At 52.7% G+C, this 24,175-nt stretch overlaps 1 protein-coding gene across 1 annotated transcript in view; it reads left to right on the top strand.

Annotated features, from left to right (window-relative positions):
• Aacs (acetoacetyl-CoA synthetase) overlaps positions 1-24,175 on the top strand; it is a 40,328-nt gene that overhangs the window by 11,730 nt on the left and 4,423 nt on the right. The window contains exons 5-14 of the mRNA XM_021162856.3: positions 2,022-2,135; positions 6,966-7,063; positions 14,155-14,269; positions 14,518-14,599; positions 16,649-16,796; positions 19,709-19,789; positions 20,824-20,948; positions 22,620-22,684; positions 22,826-22,948; positions 23,814-23,927. Coding sequence (XP_021018515.1) covers positions 2,022-2,135; positions 6,966-7,063; positions 14,155-14,269; positions 14,518-14,599; positions 16,649-16,796; positions 19,709-19,789; positions 20,824-20,948; positions 22,620-22,684; positions 22,826-22,948; positions 23,814-23,927 — 1,065 coding nt within the window. The remainder of the gene's footprint in view (positions 1-2,021; positions 2,136-6,965; positions 7,064-14,154; positions 14,270-14,517; positions 14,600-16,648; positions 16,797-19,708; positions 19,790-20,823; positions 20,949-22,619; positions 22,685-22,825; positions 22,949-23,813; positions 23,928-24,175) is intronic.

A 24,175-nucleotide genomic window follows, 5' to 3' on the forward strand; every position in this document is an offset into this window, starting at 1 on the left:
TGCCCTCTCCACCCCCTGCCGCCTGCCCCTGACAGGTGTTGCCTGGCTGTGCCCTGCTCACTCAGGCATCCACTGTAGCACTCAGGCTTGGCTTCTCTGAGGCCACAGGGACATTAGCCTTCACGCTCCGGTGAGCAGCCAGCAGCCCCTCAACCCTGTCATGGCTTTGTCAGCACAACCGTCTGCCCAGCTCACTTTGTCTCTGTCTGCCCAGCTCACTTTGTCTCTGAGTACCGTGGCTGGATACACATGGCTGGGCTGACAGACATGGGAGTGCAGCAAGGTCAAAGAGAGACTGAGGGCTTATGTCCAATCCCACGCACACAGGGGACACATGTGCCTCAGGATGAAGAGACCCACTCATGTGTGGAAAGGTGCTTCACGGGTCTGAGCCAGAAAGCACCCTGCCTCAACGATGATGGTCGAAGGGCTAAGGGCCTTCCTGAGGCCATTGTCTCTTTAAGGAGGACTCCAGTTTCACCAAAGCATAGTCCAGTTGCTGTGCAGGGTGACAGGCACATCACCTGACAATCCGTCCTGGACAATTTTTCTACCTCGGTCCTTTTGGATAAGCTGGCTGACAGGGGCTGCCCCACCCCAAAGGCTACCTGCAAAGGCCCCTCTCTCCACGGCTCGCAGGAGTTTTCACAGTAGGCTTCTGGCTCCCCTCAGTGGGCCCCAGGGGAGGTGCAGGATCTTGTTTCTGTGCTGAGATAGACATGTGCTCTTCTCTCCTCTGAGCTCTATCTGCCTGCCAGTGGCATGCCAGATATTTACATTATGATTCATAACAGCAACATCACAGTTATGAAGAGGCAGTGAAAATCATTTTACCGTTGGAGGTCACCATGGAGGTTGCAGCATTAGGGAGGTTGAGAACCACTGACTTAGAGACAGTGTCATTTACTAAATGCCTGTGGCTGGCCTGGCGCGTGTAATTCTCCAGCCTCAGCCTCCTGAGGGGCTGATGTGACAGGCTTGAGGCACTGGGCCCAGCTGCCGTGATGTCTTTTATGACGAAGGCTCAGTGGTCACTCTGAGGCCCCCACAGTGACCCATTGGTCACCTGGGCCAGGCCTGTGAAGCTTGGAGGGCTGTCTGAGGCACCGAGTCTGCCATTTTTAGTTCTTCCTAATGAATTGGCATTGATGTTTTGACATAAATTCTTTGTTGAGGACTTTTGTGGGCCTTAGAAAGACCCTCATAGTGAGGCCTCTGACAGTACAGTGGTCATTTAATATTCATTTTTGAGGGAGGATGCTTAACAAGACCTCACTATGAAGCCTGAGCTGGCCTAGAATCCCCAGTGTAAACCAGGCTGGCTCCATGCTTACAGGTCGGCTTGCCTCTGCTTCCCCAGTGCTAGGATTCAAGGCTTGCATCCCCACACTCAGCTCCTTAAATTTTTTTTTTTTTTTTTTTTTTTTAATATTTGCAGCGTTGTTTAAGTTTTGCATTAGCTAGTCAGTCAGTCAAAAGTTAGTCATCAAAGCCTGGCCAACGGTAGACTGTTCCTTAGCAATGAAAAGGAGTTACTGATGCTGAGAACCAAGTAGAGAGAGTCCCTCAGTGTGCTGCAGGAAGCTCAAGGCTAGTCTCAAGGGGACACTGCTGGTTTGGTCTGGCCATAGAAACTGCTTTCTTTACTCAGACACCTGGAAGTGGAGGTGACTGTGAGGGGCTTGTGACCACAGACAGCATAGCTCTGTGGCAGGGCCAGGAAGCGCTACAGGCGACAGCTGTGCACATGCTGTCTCCATATTAGTTTCCTGACCTCCATATCGCACCCTCCGTCTGTACAATGTAACCCCCAGGGCTGTGGGGTTCTCCCACATCCCACCAGTCTGGTTATTTTAATCAGTGATTCCTCCTGGGGGGGAGGGGTCCCGCCTTGGGGTCAGAGCCTGACTTCCACCTTGCCTGGTTCTCCTGTGGAGTGTCGCCACATCTGGGTCCCTTTCTCCTGGGCACCGGTTGGTCCCCATCCTGATCTGTGCTTGAGCAGTCCTTGTTCTCTTCAGGGGAAGGCAGAGAGGAGATCGTGAAGGTGACTTTTGAAGAGCTGCGGCAGCAGGTGGCTCTGTTCGCAGCCGCCATGAGGAAGATGGGCGTGAAGAAAGGGGACCGTGTGGTCGGTAAGGGCCTTTCTCTCCCTCCCCCGATCTCCTTGTTCTCTTCCCTCCTGTCCCCTCTTTGGTAAGTGCTATGATGGTTCAGTCCTTAGAACCCAAACTCAAACCAAATCAAAGCAAATCAACAACAAAATGGCCCAGAAGGTGAGAGACTTGAAACTTGAAAAAAGTTTAGCTGTGTGTAGAACACACCACTGTATGACCACGTACACGGGTCAGGGCTGACACAGGGTGAATTGCAGAAAGAGTCTTGGGTGTTCTGGTACACCCATCATTCCAGAATTTGGGAGGCTGAGGCAGGAGGATTGTCAGACCAGTTTCACAGGGAGATCCTGTCTCAAAACAGAACGAATAACAACATTAAGAAAAGCAAAGATAAAGAAGGATAAATTAAGACTCCCCTCTCTTATTGTTCTGGAAGGGCCACGGGTTCTCTTTTTTTGTTTCCAGAGGGGAAAGGGGCAAGAGTGTCCAGGAGTGGTCTGTGCAGTTGGTGGATTAACAGAGATGCATGCAGGAGTTAGTTCCGTTGCCACGGGGCAGCATGGAGGGGGAAATGGAGCCAGGCAGCAGACACAGCCTGTGCAAAGGCCCTGCGGCTGCTGGGAACAAGGTGTCTGTAGGAGCAAGGGCACTGTGACAGATGTCTCTGTACTGATCTGTCACTGATCTGTCACTGATCTGTCACAGCTTTTTCACCTCTGCCTCCCTGCACCCCACAGCTGCTCGAAGCCTTACTCCTTATAGCCTTCCTCCCCACTTTTGACACAAGGCAGGAAAAGAGATGTGCAGACCCCTCAGGCGGTGGAAGTGGGCAGAGGGGAGGCTCTGGACTTGGGTGCACAAGCTTGTGGGGGATTGTTCAGGAGGTACGCTGGAGTCTGCAGGCCTCTATGTCCCTCCTGAATATCCCTCAGGTGGCATTGCACTTCCTGCTAAGAGCTCAGCCACCTTTCCGGGTCTCCTTTTGCTTTCAGTTCCAAGCAACAGGAAGGCCTGTGGGGATCTGTACTTTACCCAGTGACTTCGGTTAGTTAGTGCCAGAAGGGTGTGCCTCGGGCAAACTATTCTTCCAGGACAGCTTGGGACTCAATCCCTGGCCCTCAGTTGGACGAGGCCGTAGGTCAGGGCGATGCTCTGACTTGTTAAGTGCTGTTTCTGGCAGAGCATGCCTCTCCCGGAGGGCACTGCCTGACAACAGGCGCCAACTTGTGTTTGCAGAGGGTTGGTCTGCAGCCACATCACAGGGACCAGGTCCAGGGCTGGCCCAGGAGCCCTGCAGCTCCTTCTTAGGCAGTGGGCAGGGCATGGAGTGAGTACGACCTGTGCTGGTTGGCAGGAAAGGCACGGGCCACTCTGTCGCCCGTGTTCTTTGTCCCCACAGCACCTGGCATCAGGGTGAGCAGACACTGCTCACTCGGGTCCACCCTGGCAATGCCTGCCTGGGCCGTTCCTCACCCATCTCCAGTATCAACCTGGCTTTTCTTTGTGAGCTCATGGCCTCCGATGTCCCCTTTGTGTTGTTTGTCTGCTCTGCAGCCCCCAGGGACCGACTCTGTGTCTGTCCCTGAAGATAGGCCCTGTTTCCGTTGCTGGCCTGATCCACGCTGTGGAAGGCCAAGCGCACATAGCTGGAGTCTAATAAATAGCTGTTAGGTGAATGCATGGGAGGCTGAGCCAGCAGTCAGTCTGTTCAGGGTTTCATTTGTTTGCATTTCCTCTTTCTTTCTTTCTTTCTTTCTTTTTTTTGGTATTTTTGAGACAGGGTTTCTCTGTATAGCCTTGGCTGTCCTGGAACTCACTCTGTAGGCCAGGCTGGCCTTGAACTCAGAAATCCACCTGCCTCTGCCTCCCAAGTGCTGGGATTAAAGGTGTGCGCCACCACTGCCCATCTTGTTTGTATTTTCAATTTTCAGACCGGCTCTTATTATGTAGCCCAGGCTGCCCCGGAACTTTGGTCCTTCTGCATGCATCACTGCAGTCAGCCAATGTGGGCTTTAAAGGTTGAAACCTCACTTTTCTTGTGTCCTTCTTGGTCCTATTTAAGCTGTTGACTTTCTGTTGTTGTTGTTTTAATAGATTGATTGGGATATAAAGTAAATTAATAAAAAATAAATGAAAAAGATTTATTTTTGAATTTTATGTATCTGAGTGCTTGGTCTTCATGCGTACCAGAAGAAGTCATCAGATCCCATTATAGATGGTTGTAAGCTGTGGTTGTTGGAAATTGAACTCAGGACCTCTGGAAGAGCAGCCAAATACTCTTAGCCACTGAGCCATCTCTCCAGCATCCCCTCTGCCCCCAGCCCTTGCCACCTTTTAAAATCCAGCTAAGCAATGGGGAAGCCCCTTCTTTTTGTTTTTCTTCCCTCCAGCTTGTTTCCCCGGGACTGGATTGGAACTTGGAACTCAGGGCCAATGCTTGGCCAGGCTCCACCCCTGAGCTACCAGCCCTCATTTGCATTTTTCCAAATCCATCTGCAGCAGCAGGTGATTCTGAGAGAAGGAAACACAGAGCCAGGGTTGCCTGGAGACCGTTAAGATCCGTTTCTGAACTGGGCTCTGCCTGGGGCAGGGACTTGCTTCAACGGCCAGGGCTCTTCTGTCTGCCTAGCTCTTGGCCTGCCCTTCTGTTGCTCGTAGTCAGTCGTTTTCCCACTGCCTTTACTGTAGCTCCACGTGAGAGCCACGGAAGCGGCACGGGTACCTGCTGGGCTGAGGATAAGCATTAAATTGTTGACAGCTGTTTGCTTTTGCTTGCAGTATGATCCCCAAGGTAGACCTGATGGCTTAGGAGGAGGGCGGGCTGCTTGTTGGTTAGCGGGGAGGACAGGAAGCCTGCTGGATGGCGCAATCCCCTAGGCCATGAGTCCGGGCCCCCCTTGGGGAACCACAGTGAAGAGGCTCTTCAGGTCTGCTCCCAGGCAAGTGAGCACCTCTGTAGCGGGCCTTGCCACCTGCCAGGCACCAGAGTGCTCTTGTAGGGTTGAGGGGAATAGTGCCCGAGCCCTGCCCTCCGAGTGCCTGTGGACTATCCGGGGACACGTGTGTGCTTTGAAAGGTAGAGTCCAGACTGCTGTTGTTTCTCTGGAGAAGGTCGTTTAGACCCCAAATGTCTGTTTTGTTGATGGTGATTCCTCTGACCACAGGTGTTCTCTGCCTTCCTGTCGGGATGGCAACCTGCCTGGTGATGGGGCCTCCACTCATTCTGCCCCAAAGGCTTACGTATAGCTCTCCCTGTATGTGTGTGCTCACCTGTCCTCTCTTGTTCCACTTACCCATATGCCAGCACATTTCTTAGGGCAGTGGTTCTCAACCTGTGGGTTTCGGCCCCTTTGGAGGTCAACAGCCCTTCCACAGGGGTCCCCTATGGCCATTAGAAGACACAGGTATCTATACCATTTGTAACTGTAGCAAAATTACAGTTATACCATCGCAGTGAAAACAATTTGATGGGTGCCACGGACCAGGCCTAATCGGCCCCCCTCAACCCATGGGAATCAGGGGTTCGGACAGATAGGCATAGAGTCAGCGGGAATTGACAGACAGACTTGACACAAGGGAGTGTGGATCTGAATGTAATTTGTCAAATTGAGCATCAAACTTTTTATACAGAAGAAAATAGGGTAGTTGGGTGGCACACCGGCAAGGTACAAAGAGGGTACTGGATTCTTACACAAAACAGAGGAATACAAACACGGAAGAACTTGCTGGAACCTACTGGGGTAAAGCTCAATGTTAACAACTGGGATCAAAAAGAGCTTCACCTAAGGTCCACTTAATCTTAGAAGCCAGGGGCTTTGTGTCCTTGCCATAGTTCCTACTCTAGTCTACTGTATAGTCCACCTTCCCCCTAGGCCATTGTAAATACTTGTGTATAGGTATAACTCTGCTATCTATAGTTCTAAGTATCTACTCTGGTTCCTCTTTAGGTCACAAACTTCCTTCTTCCTAGATAATGGTAAATTTCTGTGTAGGGCAGTGATTTAGCTATCCATGCCCAAGGTTGGATCAAGGACTGCCTAGAATCTAACTTAGCTATATGTCAAAATATCAATCCTTAGGAGCACTTGTAATAAAGCAATATTAAGGGAAAGCATACAGGTCCATTGACCAACTAAAGCAAGGACATTGGAGCATTCTATATACAGGATGCCACGATTCCAGGAGGCTAAGTTTCCATGAACTTTTCACCTCGGCACAGTGCCCAGGTTTTCAGGGCCTGTCGTGCTTGTCACTACTGGAGTGGATGTAGCAGATGGGTGGGTGTCACCACAGCATCAGGAACTGGATTAAAGGCTTGCAACATTAGGAAGGTCGAGAACCTCTATTTTAGGGCATATGGGGCAGGGTGAAAGGCATTCGCAAAGATGGAGACAAGTGACGCCCTTGCCCTCACCTGAGAACCTCAGGTTAAATACTTGGTACATGCAAGGTTAGGTGGGTAAGGGGAAGTCAGGAAGTTCCACTGTGGTTCTTAAGTGCTTAGCTTAAAGAAGGCCTCCCAGAAATAGTGCCATGTGATCTAAGAGCCAAAGGACAGGTATGTACTGAGTGTGGAAGACTTGGTGTATGTGATACTGTGCTGAAGTACAACAGCTTATATGCAAAGGCCCTGGGGCAGGAGAAGCTCAGAATGCTTGAGGGACTGAATGGAGTGAACGGAGTGGAGGAGAAGAGCCGGCAAGGGTAGAAAATGGATTCGGGACATACAGTGAGTGGATCGGATGGCATTTCTGCTTCTCAGATACTTTAGGTCTCCCGGGGAAACTTCTGGAAGTCTGTTGCTTTGATTCCCTCAACCCAAGGCTTTCTCTCCCCTTCCTCCTACAGGTTATCTACCCAACAGTGCGCATGCTGTGGAGGCCATGCTGGCTGCTGCCAGTATTGGGGCCATTTGGAGTTCTACCTCACCGGACTTTGGTGTAAATGTGAGTTAGGGGTCCCATTGTAGGGGTGCCACAGGTTCAAAGACTGTCTCTGATGGGATGGGATTCCACCCCCTTGGAGCTTGTGGCTGTCTGAGCGGAGCTGCCAGTGTCTCTCTGGGTGGCCTTAAGCGGGAGGAGGAAGGATCTGCAAGGGGTCGGATCTTGTCTTTGGTGCCGGGGATTGAACAGTTGAGCATGTGCCTAACACACACTCATGCTGAGCAGGGATCGGGTTTGAGCAATTTAACTTAATTTCTTCTTTCTTTAGACAACGTCATTCTCGATAGCTCAGATTACCCTTGAGCCCGAGGCACTCCTCCTGCCTTGGACTTTCAAGTTCTAGGATGACGGGTGTAAGCCACCTCACGTGACTTGGACCTTGTTTTCAAGTGTGCAGCCTGGTTCTTGTTTCCTTCGTCAAAGTCCTGCCCTGCCCGCTGGTTCTTGCTTCTCCGTTATCGGGTGATGTGTGCCATTTAGCGGTTGTGTGTGTGTGTGTGTATGTGTGTCGGGTGGCTTGTGCAGCAATCAGTGTTGAGCTGGTGTCATGAAGGCTTTGGGACTCTGTGAGGTTCCTCAGTGTCTGTTCTGATCTTGGGTTGGGCTGTCTGAGGAACCCTGGTCCTCAGAGTGTGTCTAGAGTGGCCCAGGCTGCTGGAGTGTGCTGTAGCAACTGAGGAAGGCCTGCTTCGGCCATCACTGTTGGGTCAGTGGGGCCACGGACATCCTGGGTTCACAAGTGCCGGGAGGATGTTAACTTTAGGAGGACCTGTGGTATCTGCCAGCTGTTTCACGTGGTGTCCACACTAGCTATTTCACATGGTGTCCGTGCCAACTGTTTCATGTGGTATCCATGCCTACTGTGTTCACGCCAGCTCTTTCATGTGGTGTCCATGCCAGCTGCTGTCCTGAGGTCAGCTGCTTCTGACCCAGGCTGGGTTAGTTGGTGTGGCCAGCAGCTGAGGGTTGGTCTGAGTGCCTGGGCTGAGTTTGGGCTGCACTCCTGGCTCACTCTCAGGGGTTAATGTGTAAACTCTTGTCTGCTTTAAAGTGTATCCTCTTGGCAAACGCTTTTGAGGTATGAACTCATCTTCCCATAGAGGAAAGTGTGGGTTGCTCAGGGCCCATCACTTTGGTCCATGGCCCAGAGAGCTGAGGTGAGGCCTGTGTGTCCTTTTCCACTTTCGGTGCCCTTTCCCTGCCTAATGGCGTTTCCGGTGCCCTTTCCCATACCTGATTCCGGGACTGTCTGGGATCAACAAGACTTGGCCTAGACCGAAACTCCACAGGTGCCTTCTGGCCCTAGGATATTCTGTGGGGTTGGATGAGCTAGTTGGGGTCCATGGAGTCCCCGTGGGAGGTTCTAACAAGGTGGCCCTGGGTGCTGTTCTGCTAGGGTCCCTCAGGAAATGGCTAGAGTAAGGAGACAGAGGGCCTTTGGTATGAGACTGCCCACCCGAGGTCCAGAGCCTGGGATGGGGCTGGGGTGGGGACCCACGGTGCACTCTGGGCATTGAGAGGATGGATGCAGAGGCCTGTGTGCCTGGGATTCTCTTAACCGTGCGTGGGTCAGTAAGTACTGACCACCAGGACGGAGAGTTCTCTTCAGTGCTGGGGTGGCCTGTGGGGCTGTGGACCTGAGGTAGAACTCTAGAATTGGCCATGGGATGGTGGGTACAGGGTGGCGGAGGGCCCTCCAGTGGCCTGGTCTGTCCTCTTCAGGGTAGGAGCTATCACCAGAGGCCTGCGACTCCAGAGGACTGGTTTCCGGTTAGTGGCTTCCTCGCTTTTTGTCTTGCAGTCTGGAGTCCCAGCTGAGGGGCTGCTGGCTGGGTGTATAATGTTTGTTTGCTGTCGTGGACACTAGGGGGCAGCAGGGCTCTATTGTCTCCTCCATTCTGCAGGGCCTTGGCTATACTCAGGTCTGACTGGAGGAGGTGGCTGCCTTCCTGCTAGGATGCTATGCTAAGCCACTCAGTGCAGACTCTAGGGAGGGCCTCCTTTCATCGGTCCTCTCTCCTGCCTTCACAGCAAGCGAGTCAGTCTAGAGCTGCCTGGCTGGGGACCTGGCTGCTAAGTCTTGGGACAGAAATGACAGCTTCTTGAAAGGCATCGGGAGCAGCAGCCTCTTGCCTGCAGGCCCCTAGTCCTTTGTCCTCTGGCAGGCCCTCTGTTTGCTCCACACCTGTTCCCTGTGAACTCTGTCCTGGGTCAGATCCAAAGTCACTGAAGCTGCCGCTCAGACACTGCTTCCCCAACATTGATCACCCTTGTTCAGGGTGAAAACCAGCCGGAAGGAGGGTCTGGAACGGGAGCTGGGAACTGGAACTGGTCAGAGGCCCGGCCATGGGCTCATGCTCTGAGCTCTGCCTTTCCCTGAAGAGAGAGAACGCCTTGTCTTAGGCTTTCTATACCCCCGTTAATTTATGTAGTATATAAATGTAATATATGTTATATATTAAATTATATATTATATGTATAATATATATAATTTCTGAGATAATATTTATGTACAAAATTTTTGAGACATATGTTACCATCATTTCTCTGTGTAGCCCTGGCTGACCTGGACTCACTGTAGCCCAGGCTGGCCTCTAACTTACACTACTTGCCCTGCCTCCCAAGTGCTGGGGTGAAAGGCCTGTGCCACTATGCCCAGCTAAGTGCTAGTCATGTATATTGTGTAACCTGCAATGGAGTGGGGATATCTTTCCCATTTCGATGAACTGCTCTCCTCTTGGTGGGGTCAGTCCCAGGTCCATATCGACGCTAGCACACAGCCCCAAGCCGGTCTCAGACTCACTGTGTAGCTGAGGATGACCTTGAACTTCTGATCCTCCTGTCTACCTCTCTGGGATGGCGGTGTGCCAGGCTGCATCTGTTGTGATTTACTTTTTTTTGTTTTTCGAGACAGTGTTTCTCTGTGTAGCCCTGGCTGTCCTGGAACTCACTCTGTAGACCAGGCTGGCCTCGAACTCAGAAATCCGCCTGCCCCTGCCTCCCGAGGGCTGGGATTAAAGGCGTGCGCCACCACGCCTGACACTGCACCTGGTTTTATGGAGTGCAGGGGATGAAACCCAGGGCATCGCATGTCGTGTGTGTGTGTGTGTGTGTGTGTGTGTGTGTGTGTGTTGGGCCAGGCATTTTATAGTAGGGCGGGGTACAGGCAGGTGGATTTGCAGTCGGAATCACTGTCAGTGACCAGGAGCCCTTTAGGGCTGTGCCCTTGGCTGTGGTGCTCCAGGGAGGACAGGCACATTTGTCTGGGATGATGAGGACCGCTTTGGCCTGCCTTGGTTTCTCTGCCAGCTGCTACTCTGCTGTGCGCTGTGTAGCTCACACGTGCGGGCTTGTGGGCCATCACCCCACAGGAGGTGACCCAGCCAGTGCCGCCCTGGCCAACCACTTTGGGCTTTGTCTGTTTTCTTCTGAGCCGCTGGTGGTTTTACAGACATCAGGGAGGCCACCGTCTAAGGCCTGCGTGCTTACGGCTCAGCCTGCAGCCCGTTGCCCCGGTTCTCACAAGCCGCTTGAGCTGCCTGAGGGTTCTGTGCATGGAAGTGGGACAGCCGCCGTCTTCACTGTGGGAGGACATCTGTGGAACTCCACGTGGGCTGCTGGTTTCAACACCTGACTGGTTGCTAAGCACAGGTTCAGGTCAGACCCACCATGGCGGGGTGTTCACCGCAGCATGCAGCAGTTTGCAGGGCTCTGTGGAGCTCAGCAGGCGAGCTGCTCCTCGCAAGTTCTCTGCCTCCCCTGCTGGCTAGGGGATCTTGAGCTGCGGTCTGCAGACTCTGATGTGGAAATAAATGCTTGTTGTCTTTGCTGGCTGGGTACTGTCAGCAAGGCTGAGGGTGTCTCTGTGACATCTGAGCCTGAGGCCTCTGGCTGCTGGATCTTCCTTACGGCTCCCTGTGAATGAAGATGGTCTTCTGAGATGGAGACCCCGCACGGGCTGGCGCCCTCCCAGGGTAGCTCTGTCCCAGCCTCTCTGGCCTAAAGCTTTATAGCCGACTTGACCTTCCTTCTGTCTGGCCACCATCCCTGGCCCCAGGCCTGGCTGTGAGGTTCCCTTCTAGGTCCTCATGTGATCCTGCCCAGGCATCTCAGAACCCACCTCCTCCATTCTGTGTGTTTCTCCAACAGAGCAGCCTATGGGCAGGGAGCCCTGGTCCCCAGCTGGGGTCAGGCTGCAATCCCAGTTGAGCCACTGGCTTCTTGACATTGTCTGCTTGAAGTTCTTAACTCAGTCCTTCCTCTCAATAGTATTCCTCAGTCCTGGTGCCACCAGAGTCAAAGGCGGGCATGCCTTAGACAGTTGAACTCAGAGGTCCTGAGTTCAATTCCTGACAACCACATGGTGACTCACAACCATCTGTAATGGGATCCGACGCTCTCTTCTGGTGCGTCTGAAGCCAGCCACCTTAGACCTTAGAGGTGTGAGCATGACTGCAGAGTGCTCTGTATTTTTACTGACAACTGTTTTCTTCCCACCTACCTCCATCCCTGTTCAAGTCTCAGACACGGAGCCAGCCAGCGCGGAGTTCATGGGCTTGTGTGGTTGAACGCTTCTTATAGCAAAGAATAGGACAGCCCCCGTGTCTGTGCTGCAGGTGTTCAGGAGTCCTGTAATGTCTGGGCACCTGTTGTTGATGGGGTGGATGAGGCTGGAGGGAGACAGGTGCAGGGTACCATTGTTACTGCACCCGGGTCCTGGATGCTCACCACTCAGAAGGCTGGAGTTGGAGGGGAATCAGGTTATTCAAGGATGCAGGATGGGGAGCGCTTTCATCCCTGGAGCCCTGACCTGGGGGGAGCTTTGGGTGCAAAGGGGACTTTCTTTTTCCATTTTTTTTTTTTTTTTTTTAATGTCTATGAGTACTCTGTAGCTGTCTTCAGACACCAGAAGAGGGCATTGGATCCCATTACAGATGGTTGTGAGCCATCATGTGGTTGCTGGGAATTGAACTCGGGATCGCCTGCGCTCTTAACCGCCGAGCCGTCTCTCCAGTCCAAAGAGGACTTTCATAGCAGGAAGAAGAGGAACAGGCAGGAAGGCTGGGTCTTCGTTACTCTGAGGGGAGTCTCCCTTTCTCTCTGCTCTGACCAGAGCACCACAGAGGGGTTCTGGGAACTCCCAGGGCTGACAGCTCCTCACAGAGAAGGTTAGACCTCACAGTGCTGCACACTTGTGTTCACGGTGGGCAGGCGGTCCCTCATCAGAGACTGTCTGAGGGGAGAGCTGCTCTGTCAGGGGCTGTGTGAGCGAGAGCCAGGGATACTAACTTTCTTCTCAGTCAGATTTGGCAAGAATTTGATCTTACTGTGAAAAAATAAGTGAAGTCTACCTGTCTAAATCTTTCCTTTCGGTTTTAGTTTTAATTTTTTTTTAAATTTTATTCTTGCTTTGTTTTTGTTTTTATTTTTGAGATACGGTTTCTCTGTAGCTTTAGGCGTCCTGAAACTCACTCTGTAGACCAGGCTGGCCTCAGACTCACACAGATCTTCCTGCCTCTGCCTCAGGGTTAGTTCTGGGATTAAAAGCGCGTGTCACTATGCCTGGCTCTTGTAGTCTTTGGTGTCAGCATTGGCATCGGGGTCAGCGTCTCCTCCTCCTCCTCTTCCTCGTTTTGTATGTGTGTGTGTGTGTGTGTGTGTGTTGTGTTTGTGCTGCATACATGACACAGCACATATGTGGTGGTCAGAGGACAACTGTGGAGTCACTTCTGTCATTCCACTTGTATATGGGTTCCAGGGACTGAAGTCCGACTGTCAGGCTAATACCACCAGCACCTCCACCCTCTCTCTGAGCCATCTCTTGGCATCCAGTTTGTTTGTTTTCGAGACAGGGTCTCACTGTGAGCCCAGCCTGACCTTGAATTTATGAACTCAGGATCCTCCCTCCACCTTAGCCTCCTAGTGCAGCAAGCACCTGGCACCTTTTTCCTCCGAGCCGCCTGCACTGTGCGGCTTCCTTTAGTGTGGAACCCCAAGCAATGGAACCTGCAGTTGTTTCCCCACGGCTTTCTGGTTTTGTTCATAGTTTGGGAGAGTGGGGACCCTGGTGGGTTCCCCGGCAGTGCCTGGCACAGGGGGCGTGGAATTGGGCCCTCTGCGCCAGTGTGGGATTGGGAAAATGACAGCACTGAAGAGACTTTAGTCTGAGAACCTTTAACTCTGAGGTGATCAGGTGTTGGGGGTGCATCAAAACGCCAGAAGGGCAGAGGGGATGCTGCTGTAGCAGGTGAGGGGCCCCACCTAGAGCTGTCCCCCTTTTAGATTCCTGCTGGGTCAGCACTGACTCTCTGCTGAGGTCTCCCAGGGAGCTCTGCCAACACGGCAGGAGCGGCTAATTAGTCACACTTAGGGTCCTAATTAACCTAATGATCCTCTGCAGGTGGCTGGGCCTGCAGCCATGTGGGGACCCTGTCTGTGATGTGTGCTGTCACTGCGAGTATCTCTGAGCAGCTGCTGACAGAAGCACAGAAAGGAGAGGAATAGAGCCCTCCCTGGCAGTGATGCTGGCCTCCTGGGTAGGGTAGGGGGTGCTGAGGAGGTCTACCTTGGTGCTTTGATCTCTTCCCCTTGGGGGGGTACAGCAGAGGGGTCCCAAGGCTGTGCTTGTCCACATTAAATTTGTATGGGAGCTAGGAAAGGGCTACCCTTGGTTGGCTGTGGATTCCCCTGTGTGTGGTACACAGATCCGTGGGTAAGCCTGCTTTCCCCAGGCAGGGCACATGCTTACAGGAGAATGTGAACACTTACAGGAGAATGCAGGCTCCTCAGGCATTAAGGTTTCAGAGAACCTTGTAGGCGGCAGACGGCATAGGATCGTGTTGGGCTGTGGTCGGTGCAGTGAGCACCCTCTGCTAGGGGAGTTTGGCCTTGCCTGTTTTAGGACATGTGTTTGAGTCTGCAGCCTTCCTCACTGTGGCCACTGCTTCCTAGATGTGGCTGGAGTTTGTATGGACTACCCATATTAGCTGCAGGTGCTGGGGACAGATGGCCGTGTTCAGTCCTGACAGTGACGTTTCCTCTCCTGCATGTATAGTCTCCAATGACCCATCCATCCATTCTCTCATTTTCAGGGTGTCCTGGACCGCTTTTCTCAAATTCAGCCGAAACTTATCTTCTCGGTGGAGGCTGTTGTCTACAATGGCAAGGAGCATGGCCACCTGGAGAAGCTGCAGCGAGTTGTGAAAGGTACTCAGGGGTCCTGCACCGTGTGTGTATGTGTGTGTGTATGCTGGAGTCTTGAGTTTACTTGTGTGCAAGTATGTGCACACAGAGACGGGGCTCTCCCCAGGAGTTCTGGATGTATGTGCATGTGTACGAAGAGAGGGGTTGACCCAGAAGTACTGTGGACCACACCCCTCAGCCACCACCACATTGTGCTGGGCACATGTGCAGGTGACAGCTGGGGGCCTGACCTTGTCCCACCCCTCCTCCAGGACTGCCTGACCTGCAGCGAGTGGTGCTGATCCCCTATGTCCTCCCAAGGGAGAAGATTGACATTTCCAAGATCCCCAACAGGTGAGGAGCCACCTCTCCCCACACCCCCAGATTAGGTCCCACATATCTGAGATGGGGAAGCCATTAGCGGAAAGCCTCACTGTGGTATGGAACATGGGAAGCCTCCATGGTGAGTCTCCAGACCACACAGCAACGAACCGTCAGCTTCCTTCCTTTCTTGCTGTGGTCAGGGAGGGCTCCAGGCATGGCTTCCTGGCCCGGGCAGAGGAGGCTGGTGTTGCTTAACTTGTATGCGCAGTCACGCTCACACGTGTGGCCCATGTGGCACACACAGGTATGTTCTTATGTGTGGACGCTGTCTGGGTGGACCTGGCTGTGGATTTGTGGGTTCCTCATCTGTGGATCTCACCGACTATAGATGGCAGATCTTTGGAGGCCATGAGTCTGTACTGAGCATGCGCAGACCTTATGGGGGCGGGCCCCTTCTTACACAGCTGTCCTTCTGGATGTCCTCTGGCTGGGAGCATGTGCAGGTACTGTTGACTTTTACATACAGGCCAAGCACCTGCAGAGTTTGGTCCCTGTGGGGGTTAGAGGGGTGTTGGTCCCGCATACGCCAGGACACTGGGGAATGATGCTATTTGTTTCTGGCTGCCGCCGCCCCCTCCTTTGCTCTTCTGGCATTGGTGGTTTGCTGGTGGATTAGGCCAAGGGGGTCTGTTTTTGGTTGTGGACTTTTGGATCTTCTAGGGACAGCTGAAGTGACCTGGTCACTTGTGCAGGGATCTTACCCTCAGCCTTAGTGCATGCTGAGGTGTTCCCCCCACCCCACCCTCTCCACACCTTCCAGCCTTACTGTCTGAGGCTGCCGTGGTAGGGAGCCCTGTGCCGTTTTGAGAAGAGAGTTAAGACAGTGATACTGGGCTCCCTGATTTTTTCAGAATGTGGTCTGCCGTTGTTTCCTCAAGATTGCTGGCTGTGTCATAGATAAACCTCAACGGTGGACTGCAAGCCAGAGCCACCTCTCCCCCCCTGCCCGTTTTTTGTTTTGTTTTATTTTTCATTTTTAGAAGAGAAACAAAGGCAACAGTTACTTACTGTGATTTACAGAGCCTTTGAAAGAAGGACTTTTTCTCAGTGGGAAGTGTCCATTAGACTGGCACTTCATCAAGCAGGGCTGCGGAGGAGGTGTGCGTGGGGGTGCGGCTGTCAGAATCATTTGGAATGTCTTTTTTTAAGGCTATCCCCTGTCCCTGGTCTCCAAGGCTGGTCTTCTCATGCCAGGTGGGGCGGGTCTCGTTGTCACAGCCTCAGCAAATCGTTCCGTTTAATGACATCCCACCTCCTTGCTTGGAAGAGAGAGTTTGATTTGTCAGAAAATGGAGACCCGCTGTTCCTGTTTGTTCTGTGGTTCTGGGCCACCCACGTTTGGTGGCTTCTGGTGGCTGTGGGCCGAGGCAGGGCAGGTTTGGCTAAGTTGTATTTATTCTAGGTCAGTCATTTACACATGGCTGCTGTAGGGCCCAGGATGTAATAAATGGGGCTACACAGATTTGCTTTGTGGTAGCTTTGGGCCTCGCCTTCCTGATGCTGCCTTGCTGCCTCTGCCCCAGGGTGGGGAAGCCTTCAGGTTCAGGAGTGGGACAGGTACTCCTGTCCCTGGCTACTCATTGGAAGGTGAAGTATGAACAAGCAAGTGGACCGGTCCACACTGGTCCTGCCTGGGTCTGTGGATATCGGATAGGCTTGCAGTGAGCTAGTCTTCCTAGAAATATAGAGTGGTATTGATTCTGTGTGTGTGTGTGTGTGTGTGTGTGTGTGTGTGTGTGGTGTCTCTAAAAGCCAGCCCTTGATCCAAACAACTCCAGTGGCTAATCTTCATGTCTGACTCCATCTTGGTTTGGGAGCCTGATGTTTTCCTTCCTCAGGCACAGGGCTTCCTTCCATATCCACTCAGTATCCATGGATACCAAGGCAAGCCAGTGCTCCAGGCTCTTGTGGTAGATGTGGAGGGATCCTCGGCCATATCTAGCTGTGGGCAGAATCAGCAGAGCTATTCTGGCATTCTGGAACGGTCACTGTTGGTTTTTCTCCTGTTCTCATCTACAGTGTGTTCCTGGATGATTTCCTGGCAAGCGGGACTGGTGCGCAGGCGCCGCAGCTTGAGTTTGAGCAGCTGCCCTTCAGCCATCCTCTGTTCATCATGTTCTCCTCAGGCACGACGGGAGCGCCCAAGTGCATGGTGCACTCAGCCGGAGTAGGTGTCGTGCTTCTGCTGGGCTAACAGTCATCAGACCAGTCCCTTCTGGAGAGTCCCCAGGGTGCTGTTTTTTCTCTAAATGAGATGTCTAGGGGAGACCTGGAGCCCGGCCCAGGGCAAGAGAACACTGCAGTCCTGGGGCTGTGGTGGCTGAGATAGGTTGGGGTGGTGTGGAGTGTGATGTAGCCGGGGTGGGATGCACCCGGTGAGCCAGCCGCTTTGATATTGCAGGTTGTGGGGCCAACGGGGGATTGTGAGTTCAGAGGGGTGGGCTGCTGTCATTTCCAAAAGGCAAGCAGGAAAGAGGACGGACTGTACCAGCGCATCTGGTTTGCAAGGGATGTGGCGGCAGGGAACAGTCTAGAGTGTGTGTATGGATTTGAGCAGGAGCTGGGTGGCCTTTGAAACTTACATGGGACTGTAGGTCATGGTCAGAGAAACACTTGAAAACCACGAGGTTGTGTTAAAAGTCTATTTGACTCCGAGCTTCCTGTGAGACTAGAGGATCACATGAGGGAAACCTGCTTTCTAGGGGTGGGAAGTGAAGATGGAGTCAGTAGGGTCGGCCTCTCCCACACTCTGCATCCTTGCCTGGTCAGGGGCCTCTGTCACATGTCCTTAGGTGGGTCTCTCATGAGGCACCTGGGCTTTAATCTGTTTTCTATACCTGAATGCTTCAGACAAGGGAGGGTCTGGTGAGGGTCCATGGGCCACCATTCTTCCTGCCTGGTGCATTTAAGGACAGATAGGAAGGTCATGTGTTCTCTGCCCTCACCCCACCCTTGTATCTCCAACTAAGCATCTTGCCTGGTTATGAGAACTCTCCCCCACCCCCACTTGTTATTGTTATTTGAGGCAAGGTCTGACTGGTCTGATTGGCCTTGAACACGACAATCCTCCTGCCTCAGCCTCCTGATCACTGGCATCACTGGTTTGTGTTACTACTCTACAGTGGAGAGTTCATTGCCTTGAAGATAGGTAAACACGGACCAGGCAAGAGGGGAGAGTTGTCCTGGTATGTGGGGGTCAGAGGGCGTTACTGACTTATAGCTTGGGTTCCTGTGTCCATGAGAGGGCTTTTGAAAGGAGGGTCCCGTTCCTTCCTCCAGCTTACTCAGGGCCAGGGCTGCGGCTCAGTGTTCTGGCTTCTGCCCAGCCATATCCACCCTGGGTTCCCTTCCTGCACTCAAAGAAAAAAGATGAAACTCTTGTTTGAGACCCTCCCTGAGGGAACTCGGTCTTGCTTGGGCATTTAACAATCAAATGCTAAGCATGGGATGAACCTGGGGGAGAAAAGCATTGCTTTCATTTGAGCTTAGACTGTGAGGGTACAAGCAGGCACATGGCGGTGTGACCCTTGGGAGGATGCTCACTCTTGCTGCAGATCCACAGTAGCGGAGGGAGCAGAGACCCCTCTGGGAGGGAGGTGGTTTCTGTGGCTGTAGTAGATTCCCCATCGGAAAGCAGCTTAGAGGAGAAAAGGGGTTCTCCTGGCTTACAGGTCCCATCAGGGCAACAGGAATGCAAGACCACCTGGCAGCCAGGAAGTGGAGAACAGGAAGTGGGGCCAGACTTTTTTTTTTTTTTTAATATTTTGAATGATTTTTATTTCACAAGATACCATCTGATAACATGATTTGTTCTTTGCAAAATATTCACTTTTTGTATCCCATTTATGTTTAAAATCTAAAAGTTAGAAGAATTATTCTTACCATTTCAACAAAGAAACCTTAAGAGTATAAGAACATCTTTTTTTTTTCTTGGATATTTTCTTCATTTACATTTCAAATACTATCCCAAACGTCCCTTATACCCTCCGCCCCCCCCCCCCCGCCCTGCTCCCCTACCCACTCACTCCCACTTCTTGGCCCTGGCTTTCCCCTGTACTGGGGCATATAAAGTTTGCTAGACCAAGGGGCCAGACTTGAAAACCTGAAAGACCGCACTTCTTCCAGGAAAGCCCCAGCTCTTAAAGGGTCCAGAACATCCCAAAACAGCGCCACCTGCTGGAGGCCTGTGTTCACACATATAAGCCTGTGGGGCATTTGTCATTCAAATAGCAGCAGCCAGTGTATGGAGACCTCCCTTTGATTGGCTTTTCCTTTGACTTCTCTTGAGTGCGAGTGTGAGACATGTGGAGTCTTGTGCCAGACCCCTTGCTCATCTGTAGCCTGGGAGCCTCTCTGTGAACCTGGTGCTCACTCCTGTGGGCCAGGCCCAGACAGTGATCATTCTAAGGCTGTCTAAGGGTGACATCCCCAACCTGTCTTCGGGAATCTCATAGGGGATCCAGAATAGAGGCAGGAAAACTGTTGTTGAGGGTGACATGATGGGCAGTGTCAGCTGAACTCAGCTCTGAGAAGGAAGTCCCGCCTCCCCCGCCCCCCCCCCCCCCAACCTTCTGCTAACCTGATGCTGGAGCGACCGGAATGCACAGGACCAGGGTAGAGGGCTGCTGAGCTGTCTAGGGGAAGTGGGAGGAACCAGGTGAAGGGCTGGAGAGGAGGGCGTTGCCTAGGCTGTGTTTTGTGGATTTGGAGCCTGGGAATATTGCCCATTGTGCTGAAACTAAAAGCGGAGGTTGGGTGGGAGGTGTCCTGTGTGGTCCCCTCTGTCGCGGTGGTCTTTAGATATCTTCTCCCAGGAGGAGCCTAAGGGTGGGGGACACCTGCTGTTGGTCCGTGAGCTTTCTCTCCCATCTCAGTGAAGTTAGTGTGTCTCTGACGGTGTCCCTGGTGGGATGGGCACAGAGAGCTTGGCAGGTGGGGAGTACTGGGATTTTCTGATTGATGCTCTGATGGCAGAGTGGCACCAAGCTGACCCGCAGAGCCGGAGAGCTCCAGCTGGGTTTCTTGGGGAAGGGGAGATGGGTGATGTGTCTCACCCGTGTTTCGCCCTCCCCCCTGCAGGGCACCCTTATCCAGCACCTGAAGGAGCACATGCTACACGGCAACATGACAAGCAGTGACATCCTGCTCTACTACACCACGGTGTGTCCTGCGGCCTCCTGCTGCCCCTCCATCCGGGGCTCCATCCGGGGTACAAGGGGTGGCAGATGGGTGTAGTCTCTACCCACCACATGGCTTAGAGCAGCATGGGGTGCTGCCACTAACCCAGAGCTTGAGTTGGGAGTGGGGGTGTTCCTGTCCAGTCTGGAGAGGTTCCAGAAGGATCTAGCAGTGTTTCTTGGGTGGCATGCCTGAACTGGCTCATGTTCCTTTGTTCAGTACCTGGGACTGAGCCCAGGTCCTCGAGCACGCTAGGCAAGCGCTCTACCACCGAACCACATCCGTGGTCCTTCATTTTTTTCATTCTGAGGTAGCATCTGGCTGAATTGTCCAGGCTATATGGAGTTTAGCCCTTATAGCCCAGGCTAGCATTGACCTCTCGACTCCCTGCCGCACAGCCTCCCAAACCCTGGGATTACAGGCATGCACCACCACACCCTCCGCCTCCCAATACTGACCCCAGAGTGCTAGGTGACACTCAGATTCCCCCAACAAATTTGCCCAGGCTTCCTAGAGAGATGTGTCTTTTGTCTGTCTGGCTCATGTAGGGAGCTCAGATGCCTCCTTTGGCCTCCATGTTGGAGAATTCCTGCTGAACCTTGCCTCCCTTATCTCCCCTTTTGTGTTTTGCTCCCTCATACCCTCAGAGATGGAGGAGAAGTTAATGGGCCTGTGTGAGTCATTTCCTTTTAAAACATTTTTTGGCCAGGTGGTAGCGGCACCTGCATTTAATTCCAGTACTTGGGAGTCAGAGGCAGGTGGATCTCTGAGTTGGAGGCCAGCCTGGTCTACAGAGTGAGTTCCAGGACAGCCAGGGCTATACAGAGAAACCCTGTGTTGAAACACCAAAACCAAAAAGCTATTTTTTGTTTGTTTCTTTTAGACTGGGTTTTACAGTGTAGTTAAGGCTAGCCCCAAGCTTGCAGTTCTTCAGCCTCCTCTCCCTGCTGCCCCCTAGTGGTAGGATTCTGGGCCTGCACCTCTGCCTGGCTTACCTGGTCTCCCTGTTGCGGCAGGTCGGCTGGATGATGTGGAACTGGATGGTGTCAGCCCTGGCCACAGGAGCATCCTTGGTCCTGTATGATGGCTCCCCGCTGGTTCCGACCCCCAACGTGTTGTGGGACCTTGTGGACAGGATAGGGTAGGTACCTGGGTCCTGCTCAGCTGACAGAACAGCAAGCTGTCATTTTTGTCTCAGGGGAGACTCAGCATCAGACAGAGCTAACTAACGTCCCCCTTCTGTCTCTGAGTGCTCTGTCTTTCCGCTTGAGCCCTGGAGGGCGTTAGACGCAGAGGGGACGGAGGACAGGACAGGCCCTCAGCACTGATGCTTGTGGAGTGGGCAGGACACAGCATCGGACGACTTCTGGCTGCTGCAGATTATGATAATGTTGTTGGTAGACACCCTAGACACCCTGTGCTGCCAGCCCTTGGTAGATGAACCCTTCGCCAGTGATGGCGGCTCAGACTTTCCAGTGCAGGAGTACTGCTCTGTCATGCTCAGTCACCAGCTGGAGCCACCATGGTAGAAATAGAAGGAGCTGCTAGTGGCTTTTTTTTGTTTTTTTTGAGACAGGAATTACAGTGCTGGGATTAAAGGCATGTACCTGCACAGCTTTTATTTATTTTTTAAACATTTTAACAGTTATTTTGTATGTGGGTATGTGTAGTGTGCTGTAGTGTACAAGTGGAGGTCAGAGGGCAACTTTTTGGAGTTGGTTTCCTCCTTCTACCATGTGGGTCGTGGGGATTTGAACTCAAGTCGTCATGCTTGGTGGCAATCACCTTTACCCACTGAGCTGGCCCACCGCTGGTGTTTTAAAATCTTGGGCCATTAACGTTTTCCATAAAACTGCCTGGCCAGGATGACGCTATTAAAATCCTAACCTGTGGCTCACAGTGTTAATGAGGAGTCAGTCCGTTACCTAGTGGGACTGTAGTTTACCCAAGCTTCATCATACCCCTTGGCACCTGCTGGCCAGGCTTCAGCAAAAGGAACTGGTTTTGGTGTGGGGTGGGTGTAGTGGGGTGTGGGGGAAGCTGCCAGGAGGGCCATGGAGAGGGAAGTGACCGCCTCTGGGGCTCTGCGCTCCAATGTAGTGTGTGATGCATGTGTATGGGATTCTGTGTATGTGTTCATGTACACGTGTGAAAGTGTACACGTGCATGAGTGTATGAACGCATGTTTGAGTGTGAACTGCAGCTATGTGCATGCACTGGTGTGAAGTGTGCTCGTAGACATATTAAAAAAAGAAAGAAAGAAAGAAAAGAAGAAGCCCATTTGTCTTAGAGCCAGAATCAGGAGGCTGGCAGCATCTTTAGGATCTCAAGGTTTTCATATGTGTACATAAACCTGGAATGATCCTTTAGACTGTGGTATCAGGTCCTAATTGGCAGCACAGCACATCACCAGCTCTGACTCCCAGGCTCAGACTAGACTCCCTAAGGGGGCTTTCCTTATGGAGTGAGCCTGTAGAGAAAAGATTCTGGTTAAAGAGGGGGCCAGAGTTCTGTGGTCTCTCCTTTGGGACATAAGGTTGTCGCTCATCTGCGAGGGCCGTGTGGCAGTTAAGATAGCCCTCACTGGGAGTGGCCTTTGTTCCCCTGGAGAGGGTCGGTCACTTTTCACTGTCATCAGGGTGTCTGTTCCTGGAGGATCCCTGCTGGACCTGGGTGCCAGGCAGGCAATAGGGCAGAGCTGTCTGGCAACGGAAATGGGAAGTTGGAGCTGGGAGGCTGTGGCTGGAGTCTGTGAAGGATGATAGGCAGCTTTGGGGACTTGAGGATGCTTTCTCTCTCACCGGTATCATAGGATCACCATCCTGGGAACGGGAGCCAAGTGGCTGTCAGTGCTGGAGGAGAAGGACATGAAGCCAAGTGAGTGGCCCCTCAGGCCCTGTCCCCAGAGCCACCCATCCCTTCAGGAACTGGCATTCCTCCCTTCTGGCTGAGTCCTCTACGTGAGTTTGGCTGGAAGCAGTTGGGCCTGGTTTCATCTCTGGTCGTGTTTGCCCCCAGTGGAAACTCACAACCTCCACACGCTGCACACGATCCTGTCCACCGGCTCGCCGCTGAAAGCCCAGAGTTATGAGTATGTGTACAGATGCATCAAGAGCTCCGTGCTCCTGGGCTCCATCTCAGGTAAGGCCAAAGACAGAGGCTGCCGGAGGAATGGGCAAGTAGGAAGGGAAGTGTGCGTGTGTCTCAGTCAGGGTTTTTATTCCTGCTCAGACATCATGACCAAGAAGCAAGTTGGGGAGGAAAGGGTTTATTCAGCTTACACTTCCACACTGATGTTCATCACCAAAGGAAGTCAGGACTGGAACTCAAGCAGGACAGGAACTTGGAGGCAGGAGCTGATGCAGAGGCCATGGAGGGATGTTACTTCCTGGCTTGCTTCCCCTGGCTTGCTCAGCTTGCTTTCTTATAGAACCTAAGACTTGCTTTCTTATAGAAACTAATCCCAGCCCCGGGATGGCACCACCCACAAGGAGCCCTCCCGCCCTTGATCACTAGTTGAGAAAATGCCTTACAGCTGGGTCTCATGGAGGCATTTCCTCAAAGGAGGCTCCTTTCTCTGGGGTAACGCCAACTTGTGTCCGATTGACACACAAAACCAACCAGTACAGTGTATGTGTGTTCATCTATGTGTGATATAGTGAGTATGTCTGTGTGAGGTGTGTGGTGTGCAGGGGAAGAGGGAGGGGGAGGTGTGTGGCATGTGTAGGCCATCAGTTAAGGCTCCTAGTTATCTATCTAAAGTCTGGTCAGCTGAGAGCATTTTCTCCGAGTCCTTAGGCAGGGAGCCTCAGTCAGCAAGAATGTCACCAGACACGGGGCTAGAGAGCTGGGTCCAATCTAGCTGGGTCCAGTCTTGGTCCCTGCTGCCTCTCTCTCCAAGGAAGCCCTTGCTGTCTGTCATGCGTGTGTCTTCAGCAGGGGTGGAGCCTGTCCAGGCAGCTCTGCGTCTTGCTGAGGGTGGCCTGTCCTCTGCTGTTGCTTGCAGGAGGCACTGACATCATCTCCTGTTTCATGGGCCAGAACTCCTCTATTCCTGTGTACAAGGGTGAGATCCAAGCCCGGAACCTTGGCATGGCGGTGGAAGCCTGGGACGAGGAAGGTGAATGGCTCCCTGACCCTTCTGGGATGTGAGGAGGGAGAAACACATGGGCAGACGTGCCCCTGGCTTGTCATGGTTCTCCAGCCCCCTAAGCAGGGAGTGACCACTCTCCCATGGGGAGCAATGTCCTTTCCCAGGGGTGGGTTTTGTACTCATAGGCTCCCTGACCCCAGTCTCAGAGAAACAGGTGTTCAGATGGATGCCATGATTGCTGAGTGGGTAGCAGGTTGTATCCAGATTTGCAGTTG

Source organism: Mus caroli, unplaced genomic scaffold (assembly GCF_978045245.1).
Source record: "Mus caroli unplaced genomic scaffold, Mus_caroli_1 scaffold_4, whole genome shotgun sequence".
NCBI classification, from domain to species: Eukaryota; Metazoa; Chordata; class Mammalia; order Rodentia; family Muridae; genus Mus; species Mus caroli.